An 18156-nucleotide genomic window follows, 5' to 3' on the forward strand; every position below is an offset into this window, starting at 1 on the left:
CCTTGATGGACCCCCATGACCCTGATGGAACCCCATAACCCCATAGCCTTGATGGACCCCCATAACCCCATGACCTTGATGGACCCCCATAACCACATGGCCTTGATGGAACCCATAACCCCATGACCGTGGTTACCCCCCATGGTCTTGATGGACCTCCATAACCACATGGCCTCATGACCGTGACGGAACTCCATGATCCCATGATCCTGATGGACCCCATAATCCCATAACCTTGATGGAACCCCATAACCCCATAACCATGATGGAACCCCATAACCTCATGACCTCATGAACTTGATGGAATACCATACCCTCATGACTCCATGACCTTGATCGACCTCCATAACCACATCACCCCATGACCCTGATGGACGCCCATAACCTCATGACCCTGATGGACCCCCATAACCCCATGACCCTGATGGAACCCCATAACCACATAACCATGATGGACCCTCATAACCCCATAACGATGATGGACCCCCATAACTCCATGACCCTGCTGACCTAACATGACCTTGATAGACCTCCATAACAGCATGACCTTGATGGACCCCAAGGACCTTGATGGATCCCCACGACCCTGATGGAGCCCCATAACCACATGACCATGATGGACCCCATAACTCCATGGCCTTGATGGAACCCCATAACCCCATGACTCCATTACCTTGATCGACCTCCACCACCACATAACCCCATGACCCTGATGGAACCCCATAACCCCATGACCTTGATCAGCCCCCATAACCACATCACTCCATGACCCTGATGGACCCCCATAACCACATGACCATGATGGACCTCCATAACCCCATGATCCTGCTGACCCACCATGACCTTGATGGACCCCCATGACTCTGATGGACCCCCATGACTCTGATGGACCCCCATGACCCTGATGGAACCCCATAACCACATGACCATGATGGAACTCCATAACCCCATGACCCTGATGGAACCCCATAACTCCATGACCATGATGGAACTCCATAACCCCATGACCCTGATGGAACCCCATAACTCCATGACCATGATGGAACTCCATAACCCCATGACCCTGATGGAACCCCATAACTCCATGACCATGATGGAACTCCATAACCCCATGACCCTGATGACCTAACATGACCTTGATGGACCTCCATGACCCTGATGGACCCCCATAACCACATGGCCCCATAACCCTGATGGAACCCCACGAACCCATGACCGTGATGGACCTCCATAACCCCATGATCCCATAACCTTGATGGACCCCCATAACCACATGACCCTGATGGACCCCGTAACTCCATGACCCTGGTTACCCCCCATGACCACATGACCTTGATGGATCTCCATGGACCCATGACCTTGATAGAACCCCATAACCACATGACCTCATGACCATAATGGACCCCATAACCACATGACCCCATGACCCTGATGGACCCCCATAACCCCATAACCATAACCATGATGGACCTCCATAACCCCATGACCCTCATGGAACTCCATAACTCCATGACCCTGCTGACCCAACATGACCTTGATGGACCTCCATAACCCCATGACCCTGATGGATCTCCATAACAGCATGACCTTGATGGACCCCAAGGACCTTGATGGACCCCCATGACCCTGATGGAACCCCATAACCCCATAGCCTTGATGGACCCCCATAACCCCATGACCTTGATGGACCCCCATAACCACATGGCCTTGATGGAACCCATAACCCCATGACCGTGGTTACCCCCCATGGTCTTGATGGACCTCCATAACCACATGGCCTCATGACCGTGACGGAACTCCATGATCCCATGATCCTGATGGACCCCATAATCCCATAACCTTGATGGAACCCCATAACCCCATAACCATGATGGAACCCCATAACCTCATGACCTCATGAACTTGATGGAATACCATACCCTCATGACTCCATGACCTTGATCGACCTCCATAACCACATCACCCCATGACCCTGATGGACGCCTATAACCTCATGACCCTGATGGACCCCCATAACCCCATGACCCTGATGGAACCCCATAACCACATAACCATGATGGACCCTCATAACCCCATAACGATGATGGACCCCCATAACTCCATGACCCTGCTGACCTAACATGACCTTGATGGACCTCCATAACAGCATGACCTTGATGGACCCCAAGGACCTTGATGGATCCCCACGACCCTGATGGAGCCCCATAACCACATGACCATGATGGACCCCATAACTCCATGGCCTTGATGGAACCCCATAACCCCATGACTCCATTACCTTGATCGACCTCCACCACCACATAACCCCATGACCCTGATGGAACCCCATAACCCCATGACCTTGATCAGCCCCCATAACCACATCACTCCATGACCCTGATGGACCCCCATAACCACATGACCATGATGGACCTCCATAACCCCATGATCCTGCTGACCCACCATGACCTTGATGGACCCCCATGACTCTGATGGACCCCCATGACCCTGATGGAACCCCATAACCACATGACCATGATGGAACTCCATAACCCCATGACCCTGATGGAACCCCATAACTCCATGACCATGATGGAACTCCATAACCCCATGACCCTGATGGAACCCCATAACTCCATGACCTTGATCAGCCCCCATAACCACATCACTCCATGACCCTGATGGACCCCCATAACCACATGACCTTGATGGACCTCCATAACCCCATGATCCTGCTGACCCACCATGACCTTGATGGACCCCCATGACTCTGATGGACCCCCATGACTCTGATGGACCCCCATGACCCTGATGGAACCCCATAACCACATGACCATGATGGAACTCCATAACCCCATGACCCTGATGGAACTCCATAACCCCATGACCCTGATGGAACCCCATAACTCCATGACCATGATGGAACTCCATAACCCCATGACCCTGATGGAACCCCATAACTCCATGACCATGATGGAACTCCATAACCCCATGACCCTGATGGAACCCCATAACTCCATGACCATGATGGAACTCCATAACCCCATGACCCTGATGGAACCCCATAACTCCATGACCATGATGGAACTCCATAACCCCATGACCCTGATGACCTAACATGACCTTGATGGACCTCCATGACCCCGATGGACCCCCATAACCACATGGCCCCATAACCCTGATGGAACCCCACGAACCCATGACCGTGATGGACCTCCATAACCCCATGATCCCATAACCTTGATGCACCCCCATAACCACATGACCCTGATGGACCCCGTAACTCCATGACCCTGGTTACCCCCCATGACCACATGACCTTGATGGATCTCCATGGACCCATGACCTTGATAGAACCCCATAACCACATGACCTCATGACCATAATGGACCCCATAACCACATGACCCCATGACCCTGATGGACCCCCATAACCCCATAACCATAACCATGATGGACCTCCATAACCCCATGACCCTCATGGAACTCCATAACTCCATGACCCTGCTGACCCAACATGACCTTGATGGACCTCCATAACCCCATGACCCTGATGGATCTCCATAACAGCATGACCTTGATGGACCCCAAGGACCTTGATGGACCCCCATGACCCTGATGGAACCCCATAACCCCATAGCCTTGATGGACCCCCATAACCCCATGACCTTGATGGACCCCCATAACCACATGGCCTTGATGGAACCCATAACCCCATGACCGTGGTTACCCCCCATGGTCTTGATGGACCTCCATAACCACATGGCCTCATGACCGTGACGGAACTCCATGATCCCATGATCCTGATGGACCCCATAATCCCATAACCTTGATGGAACCCCATAACCCCATAACCATGATGGAACCCCATAACCTCATGACCTCATGAACTTGATGGAATACCATACCCTCATGACTCCATGACCTTGATCGACCTCCATAACCACATCACCCCATGACCCTGATGGACGCCCATAACCTCATGACCCTGATGGACCCCCATAACCCCATGACCCTGATGGAACCCCATAACCACATAACCATGATGGACCCTCATAACCCCATAACGATGATGGACCCCCATAACTCCATGACCCTGCTGACCTAACATGACCTTGATAGACCTCCATAACAGCATGACCTTGATGGACCCCAAGGACCTTGATGGATCCCCACGACCCTGATGGAGCCCCATAACCACATGACCATGATGGACCCCATAACTCCATGGCCTTGATGGAACCCCATAACCCCATGACTCCATTACCTTGATCGACCTCCACCACCACATAACCCCATGACCCTGATGGAACCCCATAACCCCATGACCTTGATCAGCCCCCATAACCACATCACTCCATGACCCTGATGGACCCCCATAACCACATGACCATGATGGACCTCCATAACCCCATGATCCTGCTGACCCACCATGACCTTGATGGACCCCCATGACTCTGATGGACCCCCATGACTCTGATGGACCCCCATGACCCTGATGGAACCCCATAACCACATGACCATGATGGAACTCCATAACCCCATGACCCTGATGGAACCCCATAACTCCATGACCATGATGGAACTCCATAACCCCATGACCCTGATGGAACCCCATAACTCCATGACCATGATGGAACTCCATAACCCCATGACCCTGATGGAACCCCATAACTCCATGACCATGATGGAACTCCATAACCCCATGACCCTGATGACCTAACATGACCTTGATGGACCTCCATGACCCTGATGGACCCCCATAACCACATGGCCCCATAACCCTGATGGAACCCCACGAACCCATGACCGTGATGGACCTCCATAACCCCATGATCCCATAACCTTGATGGACCCCCATAACCACATGACCCTGATGGACCCCGTAACTCCATGACCCTGGTTACCCCCCATGACCACATGACCTTGATGGATCTCCATGGACCCATGACCTTGATAGAACCCCATAACCACATGACCTCATGACCATAATGGACCCCATAACCACATGACCCCATGACCCTGATGGACCCCCATAACCCCATAACCATAACCATGATGGACCTCCATAACCCCATGACCCTCATGGAACTCCATAACTCCATGACCCTGCTGACCCAACATGACCTTGATGGACCTCCATAACCCCATGACCCTGATGGATCTCCATAACAGCATGACCTTGATGGACCCCAAGGACCTTGATGGACCCCCATGACCCTGATGGAACCCCATAACCCCATAGCCTTGATGGACCCCCATAACCCCATGACCTTGATGGACCCCCATAACCACATGGCCTTGATGGAACCCATAACCCCATGACCGTGGTTACCCCCCATGGTCTTGATGGACCTCCATAACCACATGGCCTCATGACCGTGACGGAACTCCATGATCCCATGATCCTGATGGACCCCATAATCCCATAACCTTGATGGAACCCCATAACCCCATAACCATGATGGAACCCCATAACCTCATGACCTCATGAACTTGATGGAATACCATACCCTCATGACTCCATGACCTTGATCGACCTCCATAACCACATCACCCCATGACCCTGATGGACGCCCATAACCTCATGACCCTGATGGACCCCCATAACCCCATGACCCTGATGGAACCCCATAACCACATAACCATGATGGACCCTCATAACCCCATAACGATGATGGACCCCCATAACTCCATGACCCTGCTGACCTAACATGACCTTGATGGACCTCCATAACAGCATGACCTTGATGGACCCCAAGGACCTTGATGGATCCCCACGACCCTGATGGAGCCCCATAACCACATGACCATGATGGACCCCATAACTCCATGGCCTTGATGGAACCCCATAACCCCATGACTCCATTACCTTGATCGACCTCCACCACCACATAACCCCATGACCCTGATGGAACCCCATAACCCCATGACCTTGATCAGCCCCCATAACCACATCACTCCATGACCCTGATGGACCCCCATAACCACATGACCATGATGGACCTCCATAACCCCATGATCCTGCTGACCCACCATGACCTTGATGGACCCCCATGACTCTGATGGACCCCCATGAGCCTGATGGACCCCCATAACCCCATGACCTTGATCAGCCCCCATAACCACATCACTCCATGACCTTGATGGACCCCCATAACCTCATAACCGTGATGGACCGCCATGACCCTGATGGAACTCCATAACCCCATAACCATGATGGACCCCCATAACCCCATGACCCTGATGGAACCCCATAACCCTGATGGACCCCCACAACCTCAATGAACCCCCAAACCACCACCTCCACCACCCACCCCGTTCCTCACCTCGGCGTCCCCCAGGAACCGGGCGAGACACGGGAACACGCCGCCCTCCACGCCGAAGCGCTCGGCCGCGTAGACGTCGGGCGCGTGCGGGACGTCCGCGTGCGGCGCGAAGCCGCCGGCGCCCCGCAGGAACGCCCGGGGCCTCCTGGCGGCGCCGCGGGCCACCCGCGCCGCGCGGCCGCCCTGCTCCAGGAACTCCAGGCGCGTGTCGCGCCGCCACGGCCGCGGCGCCTGCGCCGGGTAGAAGGCTCCGGAAGCCCGGCGGAACACGGCGGAGACGCCGCCCTTGGAGCCGTCGGCCACGCCCAGGTAGAGGCGGCCGCCCAGGCGGGCGGAGGTGACGGCGTGGGGACGGCGCAGGCGGCCCTGGCCCAGGGACTGGCGGCGCACGAAGGAGGAGCCCGAGCGGCGCCGCACCCAGGAGCCGCCGCGCGGCTGGGCCACCACCAGGAGCGGCGTGTCGGCCACCACCACGGGGTGGCAGGACGCCGGGGACGAGCCCGGAGGGGACAGCGGGGACGTTGGAGATGTTGGAGATGTTGCAGACCTTGGAACCCTGGGGACATTGGAGATGTTGGGCACATTGGAGATGTTGGGCTGATGCGGACCTTGTGAAGTTTGGGGACCTTGGAGATGTTGGGGACCTTAGAGACCTTGGGGATATTGGACATGTTGGGGTGATGGGGACATTGGGGACATTGGAGATGTTGGAGATCTTGGGACCTTGGAGACATTGGAGACGTTGGGGACCTTTGGAACCCTGGAGACACTGGGGGCACTGGGGATATTGGGGAGCTTGGGGACATTGGAGACGTTGGGGACCTTTGGGACCTTGGGGACATTGGAGATGTTGGGGTGATGGGGCCTTGGGGACCTTGGGGACAGTAGGGACCTTGGAGAGCTTGGGGACATTGGGGACCTTGGGGACTTGGGGACCTTGGAGGCACTGGAGAGGTTGAGGACCTTTGAGACCTTGGGGACATTGGGGGCACTGAGGACCTTGGGGACACTGGGGACATTGGAGACCTTGGGACATTGGGGACCTTGGGGACTTTGGGAATATGGAGGTTGTTGGGCACATTGGGGACATTGGAGATGTTGGGGTGATGGCGACCTTGGGGACATCGGAGATGTTGGGGTGATGGCGACCTTGGGGACATTGGAGATGTTTGGACATTGGAGATGTTGGGGTGATGGGGACCTTGGGGACATTGGAGATGTTTGGACATTGGAGATGTTGGGGTGATGGCGACCTTGGGGACATTGGAGATGTTGGGGTGATGGGACACTGGGGACATTGGAGATGTTGGGGTGATGGGGACCTTGGGGAGATCGGAGATGTTGGGGTGATGGGACACTGGGGACATTGGAGATGTTGGGGTGATGGGGACCTTGGGGACATTGGAGATGTTGGGGTGATGGGACACTGGGGACATTGGAGATGTTGGGGTGATGGGGACCTTGGGGACATTGGAGATGTTGGGGTGATGGCGACCTTGGGGACATTGGAGATGTTTGGACATTGGAGATGTTTGGACATTGGAGATGTTGGGGTGATGGGGACCTTGGGGACATTGGAGATGTTGGGGTGATGGGGACCTTGGGGACATTGGAGATGTTTGGACATTGGAGATGTTGGGGTGATGGGGACCTTGGGGACCCTGGAGATGTTGGGGTGATGGGGACCTTGGGGACATTGGAGATGTTGGGGTGATGGGGACCTTGGGGACATTGGAGATGTTGGGGTGATGGGGACCTTGGGGACATTGGAGATGTTGGGGACCCTGGAGATGTTGGGGTGATGGGACACTGGGGACATTGGAGATGTTGGGGACCCTGGAGATGTTGGGGTGATGGGACACTGGGGACATTGGAGATGTTGGGGACCCTGGAGATGTTGGGGTGATGGGACACTGGGGACATTGGAGATGTTGGGGACACCGGTGACCTCGGGGCCCTTGCTGTCCCTCAGCCCGGTTCCCACCATTCCTTCCCTGCTGCTTTTCCCCATTTCCCAGCACTTTTCCCCATTTCCCCCCATTTTTAAATTATTTTTCTCCATTCCTCTCCCTTTCCCCCCATTTTTTCAATTTTCCTTTGGTCTTTTTCCCATTTCCCCCTTTCTTTTCCATTTCTCTCCCATTTTCCCCCTGGTTTTCCCCATTTTTCCCCCAATTTTTTCCCATTTTCCCCATTTTCCCCCATTTCTCTCACTGTTATAATGATGAGCACCCAGAACCTCCCCCTCATTTTTCCCTCATTCTCCCCCATTTTTCTTTGTTTTTCCCAATTTTTCTCTGGTTTTTTCCCCATTTTCCCCCAGTTTTAAATTTTTTTCATTTTTTCCCAATTTCCCCATTTTTTTCCCCGATTTCTCTCACCATTGACCACGCTCTGTGCCCGGAACTTCCCCTTCATTTTCTCTTTATTTTTCCCCATTTTACCCCATTTTTTCCCATTTTTTCCCCATTTTTTCCCAATTTTTTCCTTTGCTTTACCCCATTTTTTCCCCGTTTTTTTCCCAATTTTTGCCATTTCTTCACCATTTTTTCCATTTTTTCCCAATTTCCCCGTTTTTCCCCCCAATTTCTCTCACCATTGATGACGCTCTGAGCCTGGAACCTGCCCCTCATTTTCCCCCTATTCTCCCTGATTTCCCCCCATTTTTTCCCCGTTTTTTTCCCAATTTTTGCCATTTCTTCACCATTTTTCCCATTTTTCCCAATTTCCCCGTTTTTCCCCCTAATTTCTCTCACCGTTCACCACGCTCTGTGCCCAGAACCTCCCCCTCATTTCTCCCTCATTTTCCCTTTGCTTTCCCCCGTTTTCCTCCCGTTTTTTCTCATTTTGTCCCCATTTTTTCCCCAATTTTCATTTTTTAACCGTTTTTCCCAATTTCCCCATTTTTTTCCCCAATTTCTCCCACCATTGACCACGCTCTGAGCCCGGAACCTCCCCCTCATTTTTCCTTTGTTCTCCCCATTATTTCTCCATTTTTTCCCCATTTTTTTGTTGATTTTTTCCCCGTTTTTTCCCCAAATTCCCCGTTTTCCCCATTTTTCCCAATTTCCCGGTTTTTCCCCCCATTTCTCTCACCGTTGACGACGCTCTGTGCCCGGAACTGCCCCCGAGCTGGCGCCGAGCTCCGGCTGCGCCACGAACACCCAGGGGTGGCCCCCGAGGGACGCGGGGGCGGCGCCCAGGGACGAGAACGGCAGCGTCTGGAACGGACGCAGCTCTGGGGGAAAAAACGGGAAATTTGGGTAAAAATGGGAAAATTTGGGGAAATTTGGGATTCTTGGGAGACCGGAACGGCCGCAGCCCTGGGGGCAGAAAATGGGGACAAAAATGGGGAAATTTGGTTAAAAATGGGGAAATTTGGAGTTTTTCACACCAAAATCTGGTTAAAAAGGGGAAAATTTGGGATTCCTGAGAGGCTGGAACGGCCGCAGCTCTGGGGACACAAAATGGGGACAGAAAGTGGGAAACAAAAATTGGAAAATTTGGAGTTTTTCACACCAAAAAATGGTTAAAAATGGGAAAATTTGGGGAAATTTTGGATTCCTTAGAGACTGGAACGGCCGCAGTTCTGGGGACACAACATGGGGGAAAAAAATGGGAAAATTTGGGGAAATTTGGGGAAATTTTGGATTTTTGAGAAGCTGGAACAGTCACAGCTCTGGGGACAGAAAATGGGGAGAAAAATGGGAAAATCTGGTTAAAAATGGGAAAATTTGGGGAAATTTGGGATTCTTGAGAGGCTGGAACGGTCGCTGCTCTGGGGACACAAAATGGGGACAAAAATCAGAAAATTTGGTTTAAAATGGGGAAAAAACGGGAAATTTGGTCAAAAATGGGAAAGTTTGGGTAAAAATGGGGAAATTTGGGGAAATTTGGGATTCTTGAGAGACTGGAACAGTCGCAGCTCTGGGGACACAAAATGGGGACATTGGGGACATTGGGGACACGGAGGCAGCGCCGAGGGACGAGAACGGCAAAGTCTGGAATGGACGCAGTTCTGGGGGAAAAACCACAAAATTTGGGTAAAAATGGGGAAATCTGGGGAAATTTGGGATTCTTGAGAGACTGGAACGGCCGCAGCTCTGGGGACACAAAATGGGGACATTGGGGACACCTTGGGGACATTGGGGACACAGCCAGGGACACAGGGACAGCTTGGGGACACCGGGGACATCACTGGGGACATTGGGGACAGCCTAGGGACACTCGCAGGGACAAGGGGACACAGCCAGGGACAGCTTGGGGACAGCCCCAGGGACACAGGGACAGTTTGGGGACATTGGGGACAGCCCCAGGGACACAGGGACACAGGTGCAGCTTGGGGACATTGGGGACAGCTTGGGGACAGCCCCAGGGACACAAGGACACAGCCAGGGACAGCTTGGGGACATTGCTGGGGACAACCCGGGGACATGGGGACAGTTTGGGGACATTGGGGACATTGCCAGGGACAGCCCCAGGGACACAGGGACATTGGGGACATTGGAGACATTGCCAGGGACACAGGGACACCCTCAGGGACACTGGGCACAGTTCTAGGGACAGACCCAGGGACACCTTGGGGACATTGGGGACACAGCCAGGGACAGCTTGGGGACACTGGGGACACAGCCAGAGACACAGGGACAGCTTGGGGACATTGCTGGGGACAGGGGAATGGACACAGGGACATTGGGGACAGCTTGGGGACAGCCCAGGGACAGCTTGGGGACACTGAGGACACCTTGGGGACATTGGGGACACATGCAGGGACACACTGGGGACAGACCCAGGGACAGCTTGGGGACATTGGGGACAGTTCTAGGGACAGACCCAGGAACAGCTTGGGGACATTGGGGACACAGCCAGGGACACTCCCAGGGACACGGGGACACAGCCAGAGACAGCTTGGGGACACTGGGGACAGGGGGATGGACCCAAGGACACAGGGACAGCTTGGGGACATTGGGGACATTGGGGACAGCTTAGCGACACCACCAGGGACACGGGGACAAAGCCAGGGACAACTTGGGGACAGCTTGGGGACATCACTGGGGACACGGGGACAGCTTGGGGACAGCCCCAGAGACATTGGGGGCACAGCCAGGGACAGCTTGGGGACATTGCCAGAGACACAGGGACACCCCCAGGGACACTGGGGACAGTTGTAGGGACAGACCCAGGGACACCTTGGGGACATTGGGGACAGCCTTGGGGACGTTGGGGACACACCCAGGGACACGAGGACACATCCAGGGACACCCAAGGGACAGAAGGACACAGTCAGAGACAGCTTGGGGACATTGAGGACACAGCCAGGGACAGCTTGGGGACATTGGGGACACCTTGGGGACATTGGGGACACATGCAGGGACAGTCCCAGAGACACGGGGACAGACCCAGGGAGAGCTTGGGGACATTGGGGACACAGCCAGGGACACCCCAGGGACACGGGGACACAGCCAGGGACAGCCCGGGGACACAGCCAGGGACAGCTTGGGGACATCGCCGGGGACACGGGGACAGCCCCAGGGAGAGCCCCAGGGACATTGGGGACAGGCTGGGGACATTGCTGGGGACATTGGGGACACGGGGACAGCTTGGGGACACTCCCAGCACAACCCAGTCCCATTTTTAACCCTTCAATCCCCATTTCCACCCCTCAAATCCCCTTTTTTTGACCTAAAACCACCAAATTTTCTCCCCCCAGTACAAACCAGTACATCCCAGTTGCCTCCCAGTTTGTCCCAGCCCCTCCCAGTACCAACCAGTCCCATTTTAACCCCTAAATCCCCATTTTTAACCCTGAAATTCCCATTTTCAACCCTTAAGTCCCCGGATTTTTTCCCTCCCAGTCCCTCCCAGTTTGTCCCAGTTCCCTCCCAGTATAACCCAGTACAAACCAGTGCAACCAGTCCCATTTCCACCCCTCATATCCCCCCATTTTAACCCTTAAGTCCCCATTTTTAACCCTTAAATCCCTTTTTGACCTAAAACCACCAAATTTTCACCTCCCAGTCCCTCCCAGTTTGTCCCAGTCCCATTTTTAACCCCTAAATCCCCATTTTTAACCCTTAAATCCCCATTTTCCCCCCTAAAATCCCCATTTTTAACCCTAAAACCCCCGGATATTTTCCCTTCAGTCCCCCCCAGTCCGTCCCAGTCCGTCCCAGTATAACCCAGTCCCATTTTCCCCTCTAAAACCCCCGATTTTTAATCCTTAAATCCCCATTATTAACCCCTAAATCCCCAAATTTTTACCTAAAACCTCCAGATTTTCTCCCCCCAGTCCCTTCCAGTTCCTTCCCAGTCCATCCCAGTATAACCCAGTCCCATTTTAACCCTTAAATCCCCATTTTTTTCCAGAAATCCCCGGATTTTTTCCCTTTAGTCCCTCCCAGTCCCTCCCAGTACATCCCAGTCCATCCCAGTATAACCCAGTCCCCTCCCAGTCCCATTTCCACCCCTAAAATTCCAATTTTTAACCCTTAAATCCCCAAATTTTTACCTAAAACCACCAAATTTTCATCCCCCAGTCCCTCTCAGTCCCTCCCAGTTTGTCCCAGTTCATCCCAGTATAACCCAGTCCCATTTTCTCCCTAAAAATCCCCATTTTTAACCCTTAAATCCCCATTTTCCCCCCTAAAATCCCCATTTTTAACCCTAAAACCCCCGGATTTTCCCCCCCAGTCCCTCCCAGTCCATCCCAGTTACCGTGCCTCTGGCACTGGAGCTGCTGGGGGCGGAGCTGCGCCAGGGCCACGCCCAGGTGGGGGAGGGGCGCTCGGCAGCGGCCCCCTGGGGGGGAGGGGCGGGCGCGGCCCCAGGCCAGGAGCCAGCGCAGGGCGTTCCCCCGGAGGTCACTGCGACAGAAATGGCACCAAATGGCACCAAAGTGGCACCAAAGGGGTGCCAGGGGTGCCAGGTGTCGCTAGGTGGCACCAAAGTGGCAAAAAACGGCACTAAAGGGGCCCTAAGTGGCATCAAATGGCACCAAAGTGGCACCAAAGTGTCATTAAATGTCACCAAAGGGTGCCAGGTGGCACTACGTGGCATTAGAGTGGCACTAAGTGGCACCAAAGTGGCACTAAATGGCATTTAAGTGGCAAAAAATGGCACCAAATGACCCCAAAGGGCACCAAAGTGTCGCCAAGGGGTGCCAGGGGGTGCCAGGTGGCACTAAGTGACACTAAAGTGGCAAAAAATGGCACTAAAGGGGCCCTAAGTGGCACCAGGTGGCACCAAATGGCACCAAAGTGGCAAAAAAGTGACAAAAAATGGCACGAAAGTGGCACTAAATGGCACCAGAGTGGCACTAAGTGACAAAAATTGGCCTCAAAGTGACCCTAAATGGCACCAAAATGTCACCAGGTGGTGCCAGGTGGCACCAAAGTGACAAAAGGTGGCCCTGAGTGGCACCAGGTGGCACTAGAGGGACATGAAGTTGCACCAGGTGGCATCAAAGTGACAAAAGGTGGCACTAAAAGGCACCAAATGTCACCAAAGTGGCACCAAAGTGTCGCCAGGGGGCGCCAGGTGTGCCAGGTGTCACTAAATGGCATCAGAGGGGCACTAAGTGGCACCAAAGTGGCACTAAATGGCATTAAAGTGGTAAAAAGTGGCACTAAAGTGGCATCAAAGGGGTGCCAAGGGGTGCCAGGTGGTGCCAGGTGGTGCCAGGTGGCACCAAAGTGGATTAAAGTGGCACCAAGTGGCACTAAATGGCACCAAAGTGGCATCACAGAGACAAAAAATGGCACTAAAGGGACATTGAGTGGCACCAGGTGGCTCTAAATGGCATTAAAGTGGCAAAAATGACACTAGAGTGGCACTAAAGTGGCAAAAAGTGGCACCAAAGTGGCACCAAAGGGTGCCAGGGGGTGCCAGGTGGCACTGAGTGGTGTTAAAGTGGCACCAAATGGCACCAAAGTGGCACCAAAGTGACATTGAATTGGCAAAAAGCGGCACCAAATGGCATCAAATGGCATCAAAGTGACAAAAGGTGGCACTAGAGTGGCACCAGGTGGCACCAAAGTGTCACCAGGGGGTGCCAGGTGTCACTACATGGCATTAGAGTGGCACCAAGTGGCACCAAAGTGGCAAAACTGGCATTAAATTAAAAAAATGGCATCAAAGGGACACTAAATAGCACCAAAGTGCCACCAAAGTGTGCCAGGCGGTGCCAGGGGTGCCAGGTGTCACTAAATGGCACTAGAGTGGCACTAAGTGGCACTAAATGGCACTAGAGTGGCACCCGGTGGCATCAGATGGCACCAAAGTGACAAAAAGTGGCATCCGGTGGCACTACATTGGCACTAATTGGCATTGAATTGGCACTACGGGGACATCAAGTGGCACCAAGGGGCATCAGATGGTTCCAGAGTGGCACTAAGTGGCATTAGAGTGGTAAAAAGTGGCATCAAATGGCACCAAAGTGGCACCAAAGGGTGCCAGGGGGTGCCAGGGGTGCCAGGTGTCACTGCATGGCATCAGAGTGGCACTAAATGGCACCAAAGTGGCAAAAAATGGCATTAAAGGGGTAAAAAGTGGCACCAAAGTGGCACTAAGCAGCGCCAGGTGGCACCAGGTGGCACTACATGGCATTAGAGTGGCACCAAAGTGGCACTAAATGGCATTAAATTAGCAAAAAGTGGCACTAAATGGCTCCAGAGTGACATCAAATGGCACTAAAGGGACACCAAGTGGCACCAGGTGGCACCAAATGGCACCGAAGTGGCACTAAAGGGACATCAAGTGGCACCAGGTGGCACTACATGGCACTAAGTGGTACTAGATGGCACCAGAGTGGCACTAAATGGCATTAAAGTGGTAAAAAGTGGCACCAGATGGCACCAAAGTGTCACCAGGCGGTGCCAGGTGGCGCTAAGTGGCACCAAAGTGGCAAAAAGTGGCAAAAAATGGCACCAGGTGGCACCAAAGGGACATCGAGTGGCACCAAAGTGGCACCAAAGTGACAAAAGTGGCACCGAAGTGGCAAAAATGGTACTGCACTGGCACTAAAGTGACAAAAATAGGCACTAAATAGCACCAGGTGGCACCCAAGTGGCACTAAGTGGCACCAGGTGGCACTAAAGTGACAAAACTGGCATCAAATGGCACCAAAGTGGCATTTAATTAGCAAAAAGTGGCATTAAATGGCACCAAAGTGGCACCAAAGTGACAAAAATGGCACCAGAGGTGACACCGAGAGGCCCCAAAGTGGCACCGAGGTGGCACCGAGTGACACAAAATGGCGCCTGAGCGCCACCGGGGCCATCGAGCGGCGCTTGGGGACACCGGGGTGGCACCCGAGGAACGGAAAGTGGCACCAGGTGGCACCGAGGGGACAAAAAAGGGACAAAACACTGGCACGGACCCTCCATCCACCCCAGTGTCCCCAAGGTGTCCACAACCCCCCCAGTGTCCCCAAAGTGTCCCCAAATCCTCCCAATGTCCCCAATGTCCCCAATGTCCCCAATGTCACCCACAGGTGTCACCCACAGGTGTCTCAGTGTCCCCAGTGTCACCCACAGGTGTCACCCACAGGTGTCACCCACAGGTGTCTCAGTGTCCCCAGTGTCACCCACAGGTGTCACCCACAGGTGTCACCCACAGGTGTCTCAGTGTCCCCAGTGTCACCCACAGGTGTCACCCACAGGTGTCACCCACAGGTGTCACCCACAGGTGTCTCAGTGTCCCCAGTGTCACCCACAGGTGTCACCCACAGGTGTCACCCACAGGTGTCTCAGTGTCCCAATGTCCCTCAGGAGCTCTCTGGGCAGAGTCTCCAGGTTGTTGTTGGCCAAACTCTTGCGGGGACACAAACGGGGACAGTGGGGACAGTGAGGGGACATTTGGGGACAGTGGGGACAGTGAGGGGACATTGGGGACAGTGAGGGGACATTTGGGGACATTGGGGACAGTGGGGACAGTGAGGGGACATTGGGGACAGTGAGGGGACATTTGGGGACATTGGGGACAGTGAGGGACAGTGAGGGGACATTTGGGGACAGTGAGGGGACATTTGGGGACATTGGGGACAGTGGGGACAGTGAGGGGACATTTGGGGACATTGAGGGGATTTAGGGACAGTGAGAGCGTTGGGGACATGTGGGGACACTCACAGGAATTGGAGCCCCCGGAGTCCCCGGAGAGACCCCGGGGAGACGAAACCGAGCTGGGAATCCTCGATGAACCTGGAACCAGTGTGGACCAGTACGGACCAGTAGGGACCAGTAGGGACCAGTACGGACCAGTTTGGACGAGTGGGGACCAGTAGGGACCAGTACGGACCAGTACGGACCAGTGTGGACCACTGTGGACCAGTGTGGACCAGTACGGACCAGTAGGGACCAGTAGGGACCAGTACAGACCAGTACGGACCAGTTTGGACGAGTGGGGACCAGTAGGGACCAGTACGGACCAGTGTGGACCAGTGTGGACCAGTAGGGACCAGTGTGGACCAGTGTGGACCAGTACGGACCAGTAGGGACCAGTACGGACCAGTAGGGACCAGTGTGGTCCAGTATAAACCATTATCGACCAGTGTGGACCAAAAAACACCATAAGATCCATTAAAATCCATAGAAAGCAGTATGGACCAGTATAAACCAGTACGGACCAGTACGGACTAGTACGGACCAGTATGGACCAGTATGGACCAAAAAAACCCCATAAAATCCATTAAAATCCATAGAAACCTGTATGGACCAGTATAAACCAGTATGGACCAGTATGGATCCAAAAAACCCTGTAAAAATCCATACAAACCAGTATAGACCAGTATGGAACCAGTATGGACCCGTCCCTCGCAGTTCAAACCAGTCCACACCAGTATAACCCAGCCCCATTCCCAGTATAACCAGTACAAACCAGTATCACTCACAGGTACTCCAGTCCCTCCCAGTCCCCCCCAGCCGCATTTCCAGTCCGAACCAGTATAACCCAGTCCCTCCCAGTCCAAACCAGTATGAACCAGTGCAAATGAGCCCCATTCCCAGTCCCTCCCGGTACAAACCAGTATAACCAGTAACACACTCACAGATATTCCAGCACCCCCAGCCCCATTCCCAGTATAACCAGTACAAACCAGTATAACCAGTACAACACTCACAGATCTTCCAGCATTCCCAGTCCCTCCCAGTCCCTCCCAGTATAACCAGTACAGCACTCAGAGCTACTCCAGCATCCCCAGCCCCATTCCCAGTACAGACCAGTATAACCAGTAAAAACCAGTATCCCCAGTACCTCCCAGCCCCTCCCAGTCCCTCCCAGTACAAACCAGTATAACCAGTATAACCAGCCCCTCCCAGTCTCTGCCAGTACAAACCAGCACAAACCAGTATAACCAGTGTAACCCAGCCCCATTCCCAGTCCCTCCCAGAACACACCAGTACAAACCAGTACAAACAAGTGCCTCCCAGTATAACCAGTATAACCAGTATAACCAGTATAACCAGTACAAACCAGTACAAACCAGTCCCTCCCAGTATAACCAGTATAACCAGTCCCCTCCCAGTACAAACCAGTATAACCGGCATAACCCAGTACCACTGCCAGCCCCATTGCCAGTCCCTCCCAGTACAAACCAGTCCAAACCAGTATAACCCAGTATCGCTCCCAGCCCCCTACCAGAACAAACCAGCATAACCAGTACACACCAGTCCCTCCCAGTATAACCCAGTATCGCTCCCAGCCCCATTCCCAGTGTAACCAGTATAACCAGTACACACCAGTCCCTCCCAGTATAACCAGTATAACCCAGTATCGCTCCCAGCCCCATTCCCAGTGTAACCGGCATAACCAGTACACACCAGTCCCTCCCAGTATAACCAGTATAACCCAGTATC

The 18156-nt window shown here is 53.7% G+C and overlaps 1 protein-coding gene across 1 annotated transcript in view; it reads right to left on the bottom strand.

Moving 5' to 3' along the window:
- LOC128949976 (leucine-rich repeat LGI family member 4-like) overlaps positions 1-13170 on the bottom strand; it is a gene marked incomplete at its 5' end in the record, with an annotated part of 57204 nt that extends 44034 nt beyond the window's left edge. The window contains 4 exons of the mRNA XM_054294868.1: positions 6296-6808; positions 9235-9282; positions 9430-9545; positions 13022-13170. Of these exons, the coding sequence (XP_054150843.1) occupies positions 6296-6808; positions 9235-9282; positions 9430-9545; positions 13022-13170 (826 nt within the window). The remainder of the gene's footprint in view (positions 1-6295; positions 6809-9234; positions 9283-9429; positions 9546-13021) is intronic.
- Between the last annotated feature and the right edge of the window lie 4986 nt (positions 13171-18156).

This window comes from Melozone crissalis, unplaced genomic scaffold (assembly GCF_028551555.1).
Source record: "Melozone crissalis strain CALT ecotype California unplaced genomic scaffold, PUWL_Pcris_2 ptg000361l_1, whole genome shotgun sequence".
NCBI lineage: Eukaryota > Metazoa > Chordata > Aves > Passeriformes > Passerellidae > Melozone > Melozone crissalis.